The following is a 21,308-nucleotide window of genomic DNA, read 5'->3' on the forward strand; positions in this document are numbered from 1 at the left end:
AGAACCGGCTTCATCACCTCCCTTCTCCCCTCAACCAACCCAGGGGCCAGCCACAGCCAGCCAGCATCCCTTGCTCCAAGTCTCAGCTACTCAGGACTTTTCCTCCAAGTATCTCAGATCTGGTCACCTCAGCCTCTTCCCTTTGAGCCTCAGCCCTCAGGGTGGTAGCTGCTCCCTGCAGTCACTGCCTATAGATTCCCTTTTTGCTCTTTCAGCCCTCTAGCACACATGTAATTCTCCACATTAAAGCCCCCTGATGAAATACCTAGTGTTTTATGTGCTCCAGGCTGGATCTGACTGAGACAAGCACAAGAACTTAAGGTTGAGAGGAGATGAATTTGTTGTTCATATCATAGCTAAAATGTAGGGCGCACTTACATGTACCTAGCATTTTAAGGGCTTTAGCATGCATAATCCTATTAACGCTCAAAGCAAGCCAATGAGGTGGCTACTATCATCATCCCCATGTTAGAAGTAAGGAAAATGAGGCTCAGAGAATTTTAAAAACCTATTCAGAAATCACACAACTAGAAAGTAGTGGAGCTGGGAATACAATTCCAAGTCTAACCCCAAAGGCCATCTATAAAAAACTCTAAGGCTTTTGTAGATGCTTCATGCTGCTTCAGATGACTATTTACACGGTTCACAAATAACTTACTGTAGGTATATGCTTGCTTTTTTGTTATCCTCATAAGTCTTAATCCCTAACAGTCTCCTTCCCTTTTAACATGCCATTGTTGAGTATCACTTGTCCTGTGGAATGTCCCATATTCTGGACTTGGCCAGTTGTTTCCTCATGGCATCATCTAATTTCTGCCTCTATGTTCTATATTTCTTGTAAACTCAAAATTAGACTGAAGTTGAATCCAGTCAAACTTCTACTTTTTAGACGAGAATATTTCATCTATGTTGCTATGTATTTCCTACTGCATCAAATCAGGAGCCACAAGACGCCTGGTCATTCCACATTCGGTGATTCTGAGATTAATCAATGGATTCAAAGTCTAATTTCTCTATTATAAAGGGAGTCCAGACCGATAAGCGCAAAATTATCACTGTCTACGATAAGGCTTTGGCACGAGACAGCCAGCACACTCAGTGTGTACGAATAAAACGTCATACAAAGTGACTCCTCAAAAAGGAAATAACAGAAGGTATTCATTCAAGTCTTCAGGGAAAGGAAACTTCCCAATAGCTCATCCTACTCCTGACAAGCCCTCAATAAATTTGTTTTTGTTGATCAATATTTCAAACAATCATTAAAAATTTTTTAAAGGGAGAAACGTCACGAGTTTCAAAGTCTAGTTCCAAGCTTCTAACAATTCAGTATGTGTTCTTGCTTAATTCTTTGAATTCTGTGTGCCCGTATCTGTCCATCTGAAAATGGAGATAATGTCACCAACTCCACCGTACCTCAAAGGACTATGGGGAGGGTAAGAAAAAGATAGATATGGCAAATATACATTTAATCTCACGAATTAGATAAAATTTTACCCATAATGAAGAAGCATGCAATAAACTAAAAGCTTGAGAAGCCATAAAAATACAATAAACAATGCTTAAGAAGCCATTGCAATCTAAATTTGAAGAGACACTACGAATGAATTAAAAGGAAACTGCCACTTGCCTGTAGCTGATCTACCAGTACTCTAACAATTCACTTACTTAACATGGGGTGCTACCATTTGACTATTTCATTGAAAGCTACATTACACTGGATGCAGTTCCCAAACAGAAAATCATATTTAACATGGCCCATGTTAAAATAAGGGGATCAAACCAGTAGTCTTGATACCATAACACCTAATTCCGGGAACTATCATCCAAGCTAATTCCCAAACAAATTTTAATCTAAAACAGAAAAGTGCAGGGGCCAGCCACATGGCTTAGCGGTTAAGTGCGCATGCTCCGCTACTGGCAGCCCGGGGTTCGGATCCCGGCGCGCACCAACGCACCGCTTGTCGGGCCATGCTGAGGCGGCATCCCACATACAGCAACTAGAAGGATGTGCAGCTATGACATACAACTATCTACTGGGGCTTTGGGGAGAAAAAGGGAAAAAAAGGAGGAGGATTGACAATAGATGTTAGCTCAGGGCCGGTCTTCCTCAGCAAAAAGACCCGAGGATTGGCATGGATGTTAACTCAGGGCTGATCTTCCTCACAAAAAATAAAAAAAATAAAACAGAAAAGTCATTGAATTTAATCTTATAACTCATTGTTTCCATCTACAAAAACACTTTTTTATACACTATATAACTTGAAAAATATTCAGCATATACCATAGAACCTCCTGCAAAGATTAAATTCAATAATATTGTTCTGAAAGTAAATGCTGTATAAAATATTCTGAGCATAAATAATTTGTTAAACAAGTGGGACCTTGGAGAATCAGACCTCAGACCAACTTCCCTCAACTCGCCACCAAAGAAACCTTTTAACCATACTTTGCATTTTGATGAAGGTTCTGGTTTAGTGACTCATCAAATGTCATTTTAGAAAACTAACATAAAACACACAAAGCTAGTTCTCTTGATTTTTATATTAAAAATACATAAAAGCTGAGCAGTTTTTCCTGCACTACCTTCTCCAAGGTAGGTTATAAGAACTTTCAGGTTCCATCATCTGGAAGAGTCAACATACATTTTCTTTTCTCTCTTCAACTATTTGTGTCTCAAATTCTCACCATGACATCATTATCATGCTTTGGAAATTGTTGACACAGGCTATTCAATTGTGCTAAATAGTTTGTGTTTATACACAAGCATTACAGTGCCACCATCTGAGCAAAAGAAAGCAGAGTAACATTTTAAAATAAAGCATAAGTAAAAGGTATTTGTCTTTCAAAAAATTTGCCAAGGAGGGAACTTCATATTTAAATACAATTGACAAACTCATCAGAAAGATCTCAAACAAGATTCTGTTGGGATGGGACTGAATGAGGAAGATAACTCAGTTACCCAAGAACCTATTTCAAATTTTTTTTTAAGTATCTCAAAGAGCAGATTTTCAAAAGATATAGTGTGCCCTTACAAAGAAAAGCCCACAAAAAGACACAGACCATGAGAGAGAAGGATTTTGTGTTCCAGCACATCCAAGAGTCAGGAGAAGGCAAAACCCTCTGGAAAAACTAACAATAGGCTTAGATACTGAAATCTTAATTTTAAATATAGAAATTCTTACCTCCCACTGTAAGTGAGGCGGGATATTTCGTATCTGAAGTTTCCGAATCCTGCAGAAGAATTAAAATGTTTTTTAAAAGAAAAAAAAACATATAGAAGCAAAGGCATTAATAGCCAATATGGATATTTAGAAAATACTTAAAATATTAATTTTATATTAACTACAAACCAATATATAATTTAAAAATGCAGCCCAAGAAGGAAAAAGGAGACAAAGTTAATCACAGGATGCATATTGAGACCATTTGCAGATCCAGCATCACTGGATTGTTATGACTTATTTTAAAAGCCATTAAAATTGGTAGACATAATGCTTGAAAAATATTTCATCTGGTGACTATATTCTAAGTTCAAACTCTTTAGCCTCAAATTAAGCATCCCAGGACACAAACAAAGCCTAGTCCAGACATTCTTAATCTGAGATCACAGCCAAAGGGTCCATGGACAGAATTGGGGGTGGGGGGGAAATCAATATTCATTTTCACTATCCCCTAAACGAAACTCAATTATAAATGTCGGCATTAAACCACAGTAGAATTACACTATTTGTAATTTTGATATCAATATAAATCAAATATTTTCATATCACATAAGCTGTTGCAGATCTTTAAATATCATCTATACTCATTACTGTGAAATTTAGATATGTTGCTAGAACTTGTTACTTATTACGTTACAATGTACATATTACTACGAGTTTTAACATTTTGCTAACTATTTCAAAGTGATTAATTTCCTCTATAATCCTACGTATTTTATTTTATGCATTTAAAAACACCCTAAGAGGTCCATGTTTCAGGCTGCCAAAGGAGTCCATGGTACAGAAAACATTAAAAATTCCCCACCTTAGTTCAACTGCCCACATACATACGTATATTATATACAATATATATTTTATATAATAATATATATCCCCTCTTCTACCCTTTCCTCAACACTGTCAGAAGGAGGGAGGAAGAAAGGAAGAGACATTAATTATGTGAGATTGTACTATGGATGCCACACATCAGTCACCCCCTTAGAAGAGAAAGGGATTTATAGTCAGCTATTTAAAAAAAAAAAAAAGACTAGCAATTGGGCTTGACATCCCAAGTGAAATAATTAACTTCTAGAATTAGAACTACAGTTATTTTCCCTTTCCAGGTCAAATAATCCACTTATTTTGAAGTACCACAGCAAACACCAGCTTAGACTAGATTCATAACCTAATCTTTTGTCTCTTCCATTCCCCCCAAAGCACGAGAACAAATAAATGCCACGGATAATGCCTATCCTTTAGGGAACTCTAAAAAACAAGTAGATTAACCAAACTCAGGCACATCCTGTTTGTAATCATAAAATGGAGGAGGAAGGAAGAATTTTTACATTATTTTTATGAGACAATAAAACAAAGCACAATTATCAGGAGCAATAAATGAAAGAGATGGTGAGAGAATGTCAATTTAAGAAAAAAATTTTCAACCATCTAGTCTCAGAATTTACACATGCCATGCTAGTCTGAGATTTGTTTCAAAATATGTAACTCATGTGCTGGTAACTGCTAAAGCTGCAAGACAGGTACTACCTCTCTGCTTTTGTATAAGTTTTATATTTTCTATAAAAGCCTTTAAAAATACACCCTAATAAAAAGATTTCTAATACACAAATTTCAAAATTGCTATATATTGCTTTAGTTAGCAGAAAAGTTACTTAACATTGTATAAATATTTACCCTGTGTAACCAAGGAAGAATTACTTACTACATATATGCAAGTACAAGTAATCTGTTTTAGTCAAGCATCTGACACAGTAAGAATTAGCAGCGCAATGTTAAACTAAGTCTTCATCCCCACTGAACTCATTTTTCTGGGTGTATATATACCACCAAAAACTTTTCCCTAAAGTACACATATAAGGGTATGTACGAAGTTCAGGTCAACTAGCAGGTGGTTATTCACGTTACAAAAACAAATAGCCCACTTCACTGGGCTTCCAAGAAATTCTTTAAATAGGATACCATCTTTTGTACATTAAAAGTACCCCATTAGCCATGTTTTCCCAACACATCCAACACCCATTTACTTATTTGAAGTTACTCCAGAATAATTATTTCCCTTAAATGGCTGTCTAGTGTTCATTATCTGATTCTCTCAAGTTTCATTTTAAACAAACATCAGGATTATTTTCATACAGTTAGTGTTTTGACTTCTAGAATTATTCTTCCCCACTTACCCAGTAACTCATCTTAACTCTGCAGTTTCTCCTCCGGCTCCAAACCCCATGCTCCACTCTTATCAGGACAAGAGCCAAAAGGCTCAACATCAAAAGGGACCAAGCAAAGGCATGAATTCTAATCATCTGGCACATAAACACAAACTTCTGACCTGGAAAGTACTTGAGAAAATCTACCCCTCCCAGCTGTGCTTCTCAAGTTAGCTGTACACAATTAAAACACTATCACCTGATTCTCTGAGCTCCCAGCTCCCAAATGAGCTTTTAGAATTAGGTTATATTTAGGTTTGATTCCATACACTTAAGAATCAAGAAAGTAGATATTGATATTTGTTTCTACCATATGATTACCAAATCACTAGAGTTCAATTTAACTATCAGCAAAATAAGTTGGTGTTTCACTTCCTAAAACACACCTAAACCGTAACACGATCACACTCCATTAACGGCAGGGACTAGTTAGGTTGTCTCATTCACTGTTGCGTTCAGAGCCTGGAATAGTGCTTGGCACCCGATAAGCGCTCAACTGATAAATAAATTAAAATTGGTTACAATCTATAGAAGGAGAAGAAAAACACAAGACTCACAGATCTGCATTCTGGAAACTACTAACATTTCCAATGATTTTCTTTCTTTTTTTTTTTTTTTTTTTAAAGATTTTATTTATTTTATTTTTTCCCCCCAAAGCCCCAGTAGATAGTTGTATGTCACAGCTGCACATCCCTCCAGTTGCTGTATGTGGGACTCGGCCTCAGGATGGACGGAGAAGTGGTGCCTCGATGAGCACCCGGGATCCGAACCCGGGCCACCAGCATTGCAGCGCGCGCACTTAACCACCAAGCCACAGGGCCGGCCCTCCAATGATTTTCTTACAGCTTATAAAGGGAGTGAGAAAAACAACTGTCACAATTACGTTTGAGAACAAAAACCAGGAAAATACTAATTTAACTACTTGTGCTTTTTTAAAAGATTTAAACACAATCTATTTATAAGTTAATCATAGAATTTAAGGGTTTTCCCCCAGAAGGAAAAATGGGGTAAAGCTTATTTTAATTTCTCAGGCTAACAGATAAAAACCTTTAAAAAATGCCTACTGTGCATGAAATATTAGTGACTACAAAAATTCAGTAATAGTTATTAACAGTAATTTAATTTACAGGTTTAATTACAGGATAAAGAGCCAATAGAGAGGCTCATATAGATGCCAAAGGGCATCTTCAAGATCTTTAGTAATCAATGAAACTGATTTATGTTGATTTATAGAAATTTTCAAATTGACACTACACTAGAAAAACTAATATAATCAACCTCCATATGTCCATACCAGCTTCAATTATCAAGTGTGATCACCTGATCTTGTTTATCTATACTCACACCTGTACCGAGTCCCACTCACATGGCCTGTCATGCTGAAGTACATCAGTAAATAGTTATAAAAGATAAGGACCTTTTTTGTTTAAACGTCACAACACCATTATTGCTCCTAAAAGTGATTAATAAAAGTTCCTTGATATCAGATATCTACTCTGTTTATTTCTAATTGCCTAATAAGTATCTTTTTACAGTTGATTTGTTCACATCAAGATCCCAACAAGATGCATACGTGTAGAGTTTGACATCTCTCAGGTCTATTTGATACAAGAGTTTCCCTTTGGTTTTCTTGCCATTTATTTGGTGGTCCAAATCAGAAATCCTGTATGATTACTCATTTTGGATTTTATCCATTATATCTTGTTTATGTCATTTCAAATAATTGTTTACTATGTTGAATTTTATATACAATGATGTGTAAAATTTTTATATTATAAAGCATAAAACATCCATATACCACCTCACCAAATAATTAGAACCAGACAACTAAAGCTATTCATGCTCCTCCCCCATCCCAAATGCCTGCCTCCCAGAATGTAACCATCATCCCAAATGTCATTCTCATGCCATTTATAAGTATTAGTATCTCTTTAAATAGACAAAATACTATTATCAGTCTTTAAAAATGAACAAAAACTTTATACTAAATATCTAATCAGAGTTCAAATTTCCCCAATTAAAAATTTAACAGTTTGTTCAATCAGTATCCAAAAAAGGCCATACAGTAGTGCATTTGATTGATTATGACCTCTACGTTTCCCTTTTTTTCTTGCAACTTATAAGGAAAAAAAAAAACCCAAACCTGTTATTTGTCCACTAGTTTCTCACTGCCTGGATTTTGCTAATTACACCCCTGTAGTGGTGTTTAACATGTTCCCCTGTCCCCGATGAAAGAGGCATTAGCTATGAAGATTCGATATGTTTTTTGTTTTTTGTTTTTGTTGCTTATTTGTTTGAGGGGAGACAAAAATATTTCACAGGGGGTGTTTTGTACTTTCACGAGGAGATAGGGTATTTCTGGTTGTCTTCCTGTGATGTTACAACCCCTAATGATCACTGCCTAAATCCATTATTTCAAGGGTGAAAACTGATTTCTCATTCTATCATGCCTTCTGTATTTTTTTAATTAGCTGGAGTTCTTCCACAAAGAACAACATTCCCTTATCAAATATTTGGATACCCTGAAGCACAGTAAGCACAGTGAAGGCAGGCTAAATACTTGCTTCTTTCCCTTCTACAACAGATGGTTTTGTGCCCCTTATCACATCCCCTCACTCACCTTTGATTTCACCCACAGCTATGGTGGACAGTCCAATGCACACTGAAGTTGTCCCACCTCCTTCCACCCCTAAGCACACCTTAGGCATCTCTGTTTTACCTCAGAGTTTTCTCCAAAGCCTCAGAAGAGTACAGGAGCAGCCCAGAATCAGAGGAGAGATGAAATTCTTAAGACAATCCACAATTTACAGGGAAGGGAGTGGGAGCCAGTAGATAAATGCCCCAGTCTTCTGGCTAGGAGGTATTCTGTCCATTTCTCTAAGATCCCATTTCCTTATGGCAACATCAATAAAGTACTCTCCATTGGCTTTTCCTAACTCATTTCACTGTCCCCATTCCTTCACTCTTGATTCTTGAGATCATCTGCAAAATAAATCAGCTTCATGAAAATCCTCATCTCAATGTCTTCTTCCAGAGCAGCTCAAAGACATCATCATTTCAAAGTTTTCAGAATAATGAGTTGGTGTCCTGGCATTGTCCAAAGATGACCAAACGTTTTCCCTCCCCAGACCATTATAAATTCATGGATTCATAGATACTGAGTGTATCAATCCATTGTATTAATTTTTTGATGATCAAATTGCCTCATCTTTCGCCAGTCAATGGAAGCCTCTTCACGTTGATTCGTGCATCTTTTGACATGACTCCAGTAATCTTTGACAGCCCTTTTGCCTTCTTTTGTGAATGACAATCCAGGTTCAACTTGTTCACTTCCTGCCCCCATCTGCAACCAGCCTTGTTTACATGGCGTGCCAGTCCCTCTTAGTCAGGAATAATACAGAGACACAATCTGGTCACTAGGGTGCTAATTGTTATTGGGTTGGCCATTGCTCCTAGAGTCAGGAATAATACAGAGACACAATCTGGTCACTAGGGTGCTAATTGTTATTGGGTTGGCCATTGCTCCTAGGCCAGAGCTAGAAAATATACATTTTGTTTGAAAGAGAAACCATGTTTCAAGCTGATTCTTTCCAATTCAAATTTTAGATTACTAGGTCTTTGCCAAAAGTCTTTGATATTTGCATTTTTTTCTTCCACTGTAAAGTTTGACAACAGATGTAAGAATATAAACTAGAAAATGCTTTATGTCTGTTATGGACTGAATGTTTGTATTGCCCCCCCAAATTCATATGTTGCAGCCCTAAGCCCCAATGTGACCATTAGGAGGTAGGACCTTCAGGAAATAATTAGGCTAAAATGAGGTCATAAGGGTGGAGCCCGAATAATGGTGTTACTGCCTTTATAAGAGGAGACCAGCACTCTCTTCACTGGCTCACAATGAGGAAAGGCCACGTAAGCCCACAGCAAGAAGGCATCTGTCTGCAAGCCAGGAAGAGGGCCGTCACCAAGAACTGAACGAATCTGCCTGCACCTCGATCTTGGACTCCCCAGCCTCCAGAACTGTAAGAAGTAAATGTCTGTTGTTTAAGCCATGCAGTCTACGGTATTTGTTATAGCAACCTGAACTGCCAAAGACAATGTCTATTACCTCATTTAACCCTCAGAGTCAGCATTTTATAGACTAGGAAACAAAAGCAAAAGTTCAACTTGTCTAAGGTACACTTGGGACACACTGCTAACTGTGTGATAGAGTGAGAATTCACCTCTGGGCTTTCTGGCTCCAGAGTCTATTCTCTTAACTACACTATATGCAATCTTACTGATTTCACTTATAATCCAACCAATAATGTAACCACATCAAATAAATTCAGAAAAATTACAGGTGGCTTGTTAAACCTAAAAGGTCAAAATATGCCAATCCCAAGAAAAATTTTCACTTTACCCCACAGTTTTAAACTATACAATCATAATTAACATATCAAGACAATATTGACGTTAAATAGACAGTTACATATTAATACCAAGAAACGAAGGCGACTGTGCTGAAAACTCAGCTAACTCAGCTGCCTCAAGATATTATGAAAATTGTCTACACAGGCATCTAGGCACTTGAGGCACCATAAAGCCAGTCATTTCATGCTAAGCCCTAATGAAAAACCATGAAAATGTATTAGACTTGCAATCTTTCGTCCAAACTACTTGCAAATCCTGAATGTACATTTTATCTTATTTCTCCCAAAAGGTTCTTTCTACCAACGCTTATGCAGATCAAGCGGGAATCACGGCTTTCTCACTTCATAGGTAAAGAGGCTGAGACTCAGATCATGATCTACCGCTAACATCAGCTGAAGAGAGGAAGAGACAACCAAGTCTAACTTGTAACACATTCCTCTTTGTCCTGTTTTCTGATGCAAAGAACTGGGTCACATGGTCCACATTTGTGGTCCACATGCAAATAAGAAGCTCCGAGCTCAGAGCGGTATAGCATGGCCTCTTCGATTTGCCATGTGGGGGCATACTCTACTGACTGCAGATTTTCATTCCACCTGTGCCCAACCAACTTAATCTATGCCCAAAGAGGAATTTGTTCAACCTGGCCCAATTCAATATTGCTAATTACTTGTATGAATTACAATCCTCAATATTACAATTATATCTATCTTTTCTGGTTTTATACAGTTAAGAATTAGCTCTTTACAAAACTGTCCCATTTGCAACAACATGGATGGACCTGAAAGGTATTAGCCAGAGACAGAAAGACAAACACCACGTGATTTCACTCATATGTGGAATATAAACCAACACATGGACAAAGAGAACTGTTTGGTGGTTACCAGGGGCAAGGAGGTTGGGGGGTGGGCACAAGGGGTGAAGGGAGGCATTTATACCGTGACTGACAAACAATAATGTACAACTAAAATTTCACAATGTTATAAACTATTAAGACATCAATAAAAAAATAATCAGCTCTTTAAAAGGTCAACCTCAATTTTTAAAAAGTTTAATACACATTGCTGGTGAAGAGTGTCAACTGGCATAACCTTGCCTCAGCACTGACTTGGCAGTCTCTTACATCCTGACTAGAGGTGCAGCCTCTAACTCAAGGATTCTTTTATGTGATTTCCTAAGGAAAAGTGTTAACATGCTCAAAAACTTACCTTTAAGCTTATAAATAGGAAAAACTAGGAAGAACCTATAAGTCCAGGTAAAAGGGATTAGCTAAATAAATTACTTTATATACAACGCAATATCATGGAGACAGTATACATAAGAATATTTAATGAGGACATATGTTCATGACATTGTTCATTGAAAAAAGCACATTACAAAAACAAAACAGAGAATGTGAACATGGAATTTAAAATCATTTAAAAATGCATATTTTAGGGGGCCGGCCCAGTGGCGTAATGGTTAAGTTCACATGCTCCACTTCAGCAGTCCGGTTCGCAGGTTCGGATCCTGGGTGCAGACTTAATGCACCACTTATCAAGCCACGCTGTGTTGGCATCCCATACAAAGCAGAGGAAGATGGGCACAGATGTTAGCCCAGGGCCAATCTTTCTCAGCAAAAAAGAGGAGGATTGGCAATAAATGTTAGCTCAAGGCTAATCTCCCTCACACACACAAAAAATAAATAAAACACACATTTTACCACAATGAGCAGAAGAATGTCTCCAAGCAGGAAAAAAAAATTGGTGTATATGTACACACACACACGAATAAAAATAAAAAGAGAAGTATGGCACCAAAATACTAACCATGAAGATGGACTCTGGCTGGTAGAATCATGGGCAGTTTTCAATTTCCTTTTGCTTTTGCATCTTATAAAGTAAACTTTACTAATTGTTAAGGGGGAAATAAGCTATTATTTCCAACCTATGGTATAATATAGGATGAAGCAAGAGAAATCAGTCACATAGGTTCCAACAGTTCAAATTAGCTCTGTAACATCAGTTTTCTCTCTCTCCCAAGATCTCCCCCAAAGATATTACAGTCTAGCTGAAGAAATTAGACATTTTTTTTTTGCCCTTCGCTAACATCTGTTGGCAATCTTCCTCCTTTTCTTTTCTCCCTTGCCAAAGCCCCACTGCATAGTTGTGTACAGTTATAAGTTTAGGACAGTCTTAAAAGAAGTGTCAGTAAAAATGCGAAGGAGGGAGCAACATAGAGATTTAGGAGTAAATTAGGTAGACCTCAGGTTAAGATCCTCTGTGAAAGACTGAATCCCATGTATTGGATCGACAGGAGGCCGCAAGTACTGTGAAGAAAAGCATATTTGCTGCAACAGTTAAAGGAGATGCCAGATGCTAGTGAATTGAACACTGGACGTAGGAAAGGAAAAGAAGACAAATGATGCTGTTCCCTCAACTGTACAGGTAGAGATGTCATTCCAAGTGTGGTCTAAGGACCATCCACACTGGAATTGCCAGGAGGGCTTACTTAAAGATTCCAGGGCCCCAGTGCAGACTTAATAAATCAGAATCTTGGCGGGGGGGGGGGGGGGGATGTGGTTTCACACACACTTAAGTTTGGTGACCACTGAGGTCAAATTAACAGGGCAAGTCCCATGAGGGCAAAATTATTTCTATCTTATTCACTATTATATACGCCAGTGCTTAGCAGATTGCCTGGCTTATAACGGGCAATTACCTAACATTGCTTAAACAAGGAATAAAGGAACAAGTCTCTTAACCTTCCAGTTCTAAGTGAGAATCTAAGGTGATTCTTCCATCATCTCCCAGCTCCCAGATCTCCAAGGGAACAACATCCATGTTTTAATCCCCTTAACTACAACAGGTAATTTATCTTTTAAAGTTAAAGCACACCTTAGCATCTTTATCCATGTAGAACAGTCTGACAGCCATAAGTTTAAGGATGGCACCTTGATTAAAGCCAGGGGTATGGGCCAGTAGAGTCCAAGAAAGGCTGAATGTTCTTCTATGTGCTGCTCTTATTACTAACGCCTGCATATACACACTGCCATCTCTCTTTCTTGTAGGAGACTAAGTGTTCCTTCAAGGGGAAATATAGTCAGATTTCTTACACTTCTCCTTACGATATGTGCAAGGGAAGATGACAGAACACTGTTGGAAAAATAGTTGAAGAAATAGGGCACAAACTGATCCTCAGTTCCTGAATAACCAAAGATTTCTGTAGTCTTCACACTGAGACAATCTGAAAATGCACCTTTAAACAAAAAAGTCACCACCAGTATTTCAACCAACTACAGAAACCCATGCAGTTGAACATCAGGGACAGTTACTACTTAAATAAAAGTCTCATTGCCTGGATGACTCAAAAGTGTAGCTCTTCCAAAAGTATACCATTAACACAATATAGCAAATTATACATATCTTCCTTGAAAATTAGGGTGGTCACAAGGGAATAAAGTACTTGGATACAAAACCTCTAATATGTTTGAGTCACACTGAAAATTAATCATTCCCACATTTTCCACAGTTAAGCTAATTTTATAAATACCATTACATTTTTTTCCAGCAAGACTCATCATATTTTTAACAAGTGATTTTAAAAGCTGTAAATCACATGCGGCCACTAAGCCCTTGAAATGTGACTAGTCCAGTCCAAATTGAATTGTTCTATGAGTGTGAGATACATAACAGATTTTGAAGATTTAGTACAAAAAAATATAAAATTTCTCAATAATTTTTTAAACTCATCACTTGTTAAAAGGATTAAAATTTTAGATAAATTGGGCTGCATAAAATATTAATTTCACCTGTTCCTTTTTACTTCTTACCATGGCTACTAGAAAAGTTAAAGTTACATATATATATAGCTCACATCTTTCAACTGGAAAGAGCTGATATAAAACTTAGCATACTTGACACTCAAAGGCAAAGATAACTGAATAAATTTTATTTCTCTTTGTCAAGGAAATTTCAGGATCAACAAAGTTTTATGCAGAATACTTATTTTCCAAATACAAGTCACCATCACTAAGTGAAATGTACCTGCAAGAAGCATTTTAAGATAACTAAACTTTTTAAAGTGTTATATTTTGAATATAGGGGTATCTCTACATCAACACCTTTTATTTCACATTAATGCTAACTGGATGTGGTCCTTATCCAAGGCAAATCCTTAGATTTGTTTTTTTTAAGTGGGAAAGTTGTAATTGATCATTATGAAGTTATATCACTTTGTCATCAACTTTAGAAACTAAAGTAATTCTACTACCTGAGAATCTGAAGAATGAAGCGAGTGTAGATAGATGCCTTCCTGTTTCTAAGAAGTAGACTTACACAACCCACATGGTTTATATTTCCAATTTTAATATGTTTTGTATAACCAAGCAAATAAAATAAGCAAACGGTTATTGCTCACAAGGGAATCAGTATGAAAATTCTCAGTTTCATGCAACTGAAGAACTCTTACGTAGCAAGAAAACAGACAGTAGACAAGTTTGATCCAAATATCTCTGGCTGACATTCGTTGTCCTAGGCAACTCAACTCTTGCTTTTCTTCCAAGATACAACCATACTAGACTTTGCAGACAACCCTTCTCCCAGCAGAAAACATAATATAAATGCAATGCTACCTTACCAGTCTGCAAGTAGCAAAATTTTCCTGCTTAATAAGCTTTTTTACCTTCTAGTGAAGTGTTAAAAAAAAAAAAAGTATGTTTACAACACTACTTAAGGAAGAACGAGTTAAAGAAACTGTTTCGCTTAAATGCAACACGCTTCCTCATCTCTATCAATTTTTTCTTAAATGTGAACCCACTCACATTAATAAACTATTTGAATCTAAGTATTATTCCCTTAAACAAATAAAACCTTGGCCAAGATATTAAAAATTTCCGATTTCTTGCCTATGACATGTTTGCCAATTTAAAAAAAAAAAAAAAATCAAACCTGAAAATGATCAAGTCTCTAGACCTATCATGTCCTCTGGGGACAGAGGTACATGTTAAAAGACACCACATGAGCAAAATCCAGACCCTAGGAAACTCTCCAGCACAAATATATAAGTTTTTGACTAATAAATTTCAAAGGAAAAAAGTGGGGAACCTAGACATTAAAAACAAAACAAAACACGCTTATATAACCAATCAATGTACAGAACTTATTTAAATCCTAATTTAAATAAACTGTTAAAAAACAATTAGACTTCTGGGAAAAATAGGGTATTTGATATCAATGAATTAGAAGTACCAATTTTTTTAAATATGTAATAATGGTATTGTCTTTTTTTTTTATTAAGTCCTTATCTTTTAGAGATACATGCTGAGGAATTTAGGGATATAATATGTTTGCTGTCTTGAATTTGCTTCAAAACAATCAGGGGAGGTACGGCATTGCAGCCTAGAGATCAAACAAGGCAGGCCATCAGCTGGTGATTCTTGAAGAGATGAGTATAGGGGATTTATTTTACTATTGTCTCTACTGTAGCGCTTTTGAAATCTCCACTTTTTTCTGCTTTCTAAAATCCAGAAATCACCATCTTCACAAATGGTAAATTCCATCAAAATCAAACTCTGGGCTTGTTAGTATTTTGTACCATGAGGAAGCAAGTTATAGATGAAAAATATGATTTAAGTTTACATGACTATCTGACAGTAAAGAAGCCTTCAGTACACTTTTCACTGACATAACCTTCAATTACGTTAGCATTTCCCATATTATGCAGAAAAACTAAAAGGTCCTAAGATTGTTGCATTAGACAACAGCGTTCTCTTGCCTAGGAAGGATAGTATATTTAGATTCATTTTATAGCACTAACTACAATGTAACTTCAAATATAGGATAGTCACAAAAATCTTTTATAACAATGTATATTTATGAAAATATCTGTATTGTTCATTTAAAAGGAATCCTTTCTTACATTAGGACAACAATTCTACACAATTCGCATTTATGCCAATTCTCATACAAACAAGAGATGCTGCAGGTAAAAAGTTGCATCCTCTAGTTAGCAAGATTGAGTCAGCAACATCCAGAAGATTAATCATTTCCATATTATTTCTGCCACAACTACAATTTAAGAATAAATTTTAAAACTTTAACAACATTGAAAATGAAATAGATACTATTTATTCAGTGACTCCTAAGGGGTAACAGACCATGCCAGGCACTTACAATACATTTTCATTGTATCTTTACACCAACTGAGCTAAACGGGCATTAATACTCCCACTTTACAGATTAAGGAAACAGTCTCAAGAGACTATTTTAACCAAAGTCGAAAAGCAGGTAAATGAAAAGCAAAATTCTAACTCATAACTTCAATATCCATGCTATTATTTCTACCTTAATTTTTGGTGTCTACTATTTGGCTTCGGTGTAAGAAAAAAAAAAAACACATAGAACTTCAAGAAAACTGTCCAATATAATTATAACAAAATAAATTCCAATCTCCTGGAGAAAACACTATAAATTATCTAATTTATATCCACGTTTTATATAAGGCCCAAGGAGATCACATCAGAGTAGATCATTTCAAGGGAACCAAACATCCAGCCTTACCAAGCAGCTAATATGACACATGAATAAGACAAATAACTGTATTAACTGACAATAAAAGATCCAATGCATACGATATTTCAAGAAGTTCCCTTCTACTAGGAAGTCATTTCAAGGGCCCCTATGCTTACATTAGTTGTTAGACGGAGAAGATCATCTTACAAGTATTAGGCATTAGGGCCGACCCCGTGGCTTGGCGGTTAAGTGCGCTGCGCTCCGCTACTGGCAGCCCGGGTTCAGATCCTGGGCATGCACCGACCCACCGCTTCTCCGGCCATGCTGAGGCCGCGTCCCACATACAGCAACTAGAGGGATGTGCAACTATGGCATACAACTATCTACTGGGGTTTGGGGGAAAAAAAAGGAGGAGGATTGGCAATAAATGTTAGCTCCGGGCTGATCTTCCTCAAAAAAAAAAAAAAAAATGTATTAGGCGTTAGTCTTTTAATTAAACTTTACAATAACCTAGTTGCATCGTTTTTTCTTCAGAATTTCAGTAACTATATTTCACACTTCCAATTAAATTACATCCTAGAAAGAGATGACCAATTTCTTTCTAGTAACAATAATGGCAAAATCTACTTAATAACTTAAAAGACCCAGATGCTAGTAAATTCCATGGCTCTACTTTCCACCACCATATTTAAGAAAATGTTACATATGGTTCAAGCTCAATTTAAAAAGCGACGTGTTAAAACCATGTCTATTATGACAACTAAGATGTTAAATGCTTATAAACAACATGATGACACACAACTTAGGACTAACACGTCTCCAAGCCCATATAGGACACAAGCCTCTCTAAGGAACAAACTCTTGGTCTTTAGGATATTGACATAATTGGCCAAAAAGTTTAACGTAAGCCAAAAGGAGAGGGAGCACTGAGCACCAAAGGTGTAAATGGCTCGTTCCTTTGCACAGTACTCAGCCTCAAGAGTACTCAGAACACATCCACCTGCCCACAGGCTTTCTCTATAAGAGACACCAGGAGTTTAAAATGGCCCTTTCCTCCCCACCACTCCCAAATGTTCTATAACCCTTTTCAAAGTTTTATTAGAAAAACCATCACAAACTAAATCAGTCACTAACAATCTGCACAAGGCATTAAACTTTGGTGGGCTGGGCTTTGGACTTTAACACCTTGTAAAAATGTTGAAATAAAAGCTTATGCATTTTCAAAATACTTAAGAACGTGTTAAACAGCCAAGAACTTGAATTAATTGCCTAAAGATAGACTCGTGGAAACAAGTGCAAAACATCAGATCGTCCACCAGAGGGCAACACACCAGGACTCCAACACACCCCTACCAACAGCCATCTGTTCACATATCAGGTCATTTTTATTTTTACACAGGCTATGTAAGGGCTGGGGAAGGACCTAGGTCAAAGTTTTAACTTTTTTTTTTTTTTCTAAGAGGTCCTACATCACACACATACACTTACATTTAGCATACTCTACTGACAACTAAATCTTGAACACATCTTAAATTTAAAAATACAACATCAATTACAAACATTTGGGATTCTAAATTCCTTCCCTACAGATTTATCTGTTGGACATAATTTAAATAGCTATTTACCCATATGTTTTGAACTTCAGGTATTTTTAGACTTGGGAAGGCTTTAAATATATACAGTGGATAACTAAAAAATTAGCTGCAGTATTCTATCTTCAATCTGATACAAACAGAAAAAGCAATAGGAAAAATACTATATGTGCTCCTTGGTCTATCTTTTCAAGATCCTATAAATTCAGAGTCATGACAGTTATGAGACTGAACAAATAGCATCAAAACAACCAACCCAAACCAGATCTGATTTACTTATAACAACACACACACAGCCCTTAAAATTCTGTAGATAAAAAAAGAGAGGAGAGAGAGACTTGCAAAACCTTAACAGCTCCCACCTCTTCCAGAAACTGCAAATTACCTAATCAGATAGTCTGAAAGACTCAGTCCAGCTATGCACTTAAAGTTACTGCCAATTATGACAATGGCTAAAAATGTACATTCATATAAATTTGCTTTTTTTAATTGAACAAAATTACTGTAAAATGTTAATTTCTCTCTTTCAAAATTGTACATCAATGCTTTTCCGTCTCCCTGGCACCTGGGCACACTGGGTGTCATTGGCAGGGCTCAATAGATAAGTTGGGAGAAAATAAAACTGCAATAAGCCAGAGAAGTCAAAGTGCAAATATCAATAGCTTTAACACACAATCTCTTGGGCCGGCCCCGTGGCTTAGCGGTTAAGTGCGCGCGCTCCGCTGCTGGCGGCCCGGGGTTCGGATCCCGGGCGCACACCACGCACCGCTTCTCTGGCCATGCTGAGGCCGTGTCCCACATACAGCAACTAGAAGGATGTGCAACTATGACATACAACTATCTACTGGGGCTTTGGGGGAAAAATTTAAAAAAATTAAAAAAAAAAAAAGAAAAAAAAAACAATCTCTTGAAGCAGATTTACTATCAGCTGGCTACAGATTAATGTCATTTTGGAAATTTTTTTAAGTTTTGTTCAAAGTCAGTAATATAGAACTATATTTTCAAAAATTTTAATTCTTAGCATCTTTGTGTTTTCTTCATTATTGGATTAACGAGAAATAACACATACACAGACTTTGCTGAGACCTATCTCCAGATTTTAAGAAGTTTTAGTTTTTCAAATCTAATCAAAAAGTTTTAAGTATTTGTTTCAGATATTTTGATGTTATTTTATTAAAATGCCGATCTAGTCCTTTGATAAATTTAGAGATTTAGGGTGGAAGTATGTAAACCAAATAAAAAATTACAATAAAACTAACCAGAATTTTATATTTGACTAAGCTATTAGGAAGCAGTTTAGTGAAATCTTAACATTTTTAAATTAATTACACTATCATAAAATTAAAAACTTGTTCTAAAAAAGTTAAATACTAATACTGATATACAAATCTAACATGACCAAAACAAAAATCTGTCAGATCTACATAATTTAGCAGTATAAACAGTGATATTTTTTAAATAAACTTAATAAACTTAAGTTCAAGATATAACTAGGTATATTATATCGTATTGAATTACTAGCTGTAATTCCATTATGAGATATTTAATAACATTTGATTATATAGTTTATTTAAAAGCTGTTAGTTTAAACAAGTCTATAAATTCAGAACCAGCCAGACTAGTGTGCACTAAATGTTTTAAACTTCCACCTGGAATTAAAATACACCAGTATTTCATCTGTTAAAAATTCATTAATGTATGAAGTATAATGTATACTTCACTTTAAAAATAAATATGTTAACAGTTTAAAAACTAAACAATTTCCTTCTTTAAAATTGTGAATTATTCCCTTTAAGCTCACAAATCAAATTTCAGTATTTTTCAGAATATTTTAATAAGATTTGCCTGCAAAAATTCTAATTTTAAAAATATACAGCAGTCTGGCAACCCAAAAAAGCAGTTTAAGAACACCATTATAAAAAAAAATTAACAAAATATTAAAAGTAAAATATTTAAAAGATTTTTAAAGAAATTTTTAAAAACACAAAGAAGTACAGGGAAAAAAGAACACCATCAGAATTAAATTTAGAGCATTGAACTAGTTCCAGTTACTATAATGTGTTACGTACACGCGATTTAAAAAGATTGCTCTGAGGTTTTCAGGTTTGGGGGTTTTTTGTTCTTTCTTAATTTTTGGTTAAACACTGTGCAACACATTTCTTCTTTCCATAACTGATGATGAGGATAAACCATATGAAGTTTTCAGAAAATTAGAATAATCTGTAACAAGTACTAATAATGAAACCTAACATATTGTTAATATCCTACTACTAATAAGGACATTTAAACAAGTTATATTATTAGCCCAGATATGGGTAAATATACTTTACTCCTAAATCAAGACTCCACTATTTTAATAGTATTGAATATACTATATTACCACAATTTTCCCACCTCCCAGCTTCCAAAGCACCCTTAAAACTGCTTTTTAAAACTCCAACACAGGACTGGCCCCATGGCTTAGCGGTTAAGTGCGCGTGCTCCGCTACTGGCAGCCAGGGTTTGGATCCTGGGCGCGCACTGACGCACCGCTTCTCCGGCCATGCTGAGGCCGTGTCCCACATACAGCAACTAGAAGGATGTGCAACGATGACATACAACTATCTACTGGGGCTATGGGGAAAAAAAGGAGGAGGATTGGCAATAGATGTCAGCTCAGGGCCAGTCTTCCTCAGCAAAAAGAGGAGGATTAGTGTGGATGTTAGCTCAGGGCTGGTCTTCCTCACAAAAAATAAATAAATAAATAAAACTCCAACACAGTAAGGGGCAGAGCTAAGTAATATTTTTTCTAAAAAGTACAACTTCATACATGCTTGTGTATGTATACAAATCTTTCCCCAAAAAACTACAGAGTGGTTGCATTTGGGGGAAGGAGAAAAAGACAATTTTAATCGTTTTTGTGGTTTAAATGTTGCAATGTATACTATATACATATATTTTTTAAGTCTTCCAACCTTTTTAATTACCGTACAAAAAAAACAGGAACACTGGAGAAATGTATGACAAGGCTCTACCAATTTTACACTTACTATAGAGTTAGTGCATCAAAATGCAATAGACTGGGAAAAACACATGATCATCAGCTAAAATAAAGTTCGAGTGGTATAGCAAAAATAACCTACATATGATTAACAATTATTATAAGTGACGTACATACTAGACCAATAGTTATTACACATTTTCAGGTGCAAAGCACAGTATCCAAATTTAGACTTAATGTGTCATACACATGAAGAATAACCTGATTTTCACCAGTTAGAAGACATCCTCAGAAGAGAGTCAAATGCATCAGATTTATTACATTTAGGCAGCTAGACTGTTTTCAAGTTAAGTACAAAGCTGCTTGTCTAAAATGAAGCATACGTATGCAAAGATTTCATCTAGTATTGTGAA

The 21,308-nt window shown here is 36.2% G+C and overlaps 1 protein-coding gene across 6 annotated transcripts in view; it reads right to left on the reverse strand.

Moving 5' to 3' along the window:
• IGF2BP3 (insulin like growth factor 2 mRNA binding protein 3) overlaps positions 1–21,308 on the reverse strand; it is a 145,728-nt gene that overhangs the window by 102,464 nt on the left and 21,956 nt on the right. For all 6 annotated transcript variants that reach the window (XR_015551626.1, XM_087428890.1, XM_004418921.3 and 3 more), the window contains one exon: positions 3,183–3,231. Coding sequence is in view for 5 of the 6 variants with exons in the window: in XM_087428890.1 (XP_087285016.1) it covers positions 3,183–3,231 (49 nt within the window). In the remaining variant the exon portion in view is untranslated. The remainder of the gene's footprint in view (positions 1–3,182; positions 3,232–21,308) is intronic.

This window comes from Ceratotherium simum, chromosome 1 (genome assembly GCF_057802395.1).
Source record: "Ceratotherium simum simum isolate JZ-2026a chromosome 1, ASM5780239v1, whole genome shotgun sequence".
NCBI lineage: Eukaryota > Metazoa > Chordata > Mammalia > Perissodactyla > Rhinocerotidae > Ceratotherium > Ceratotherium simum.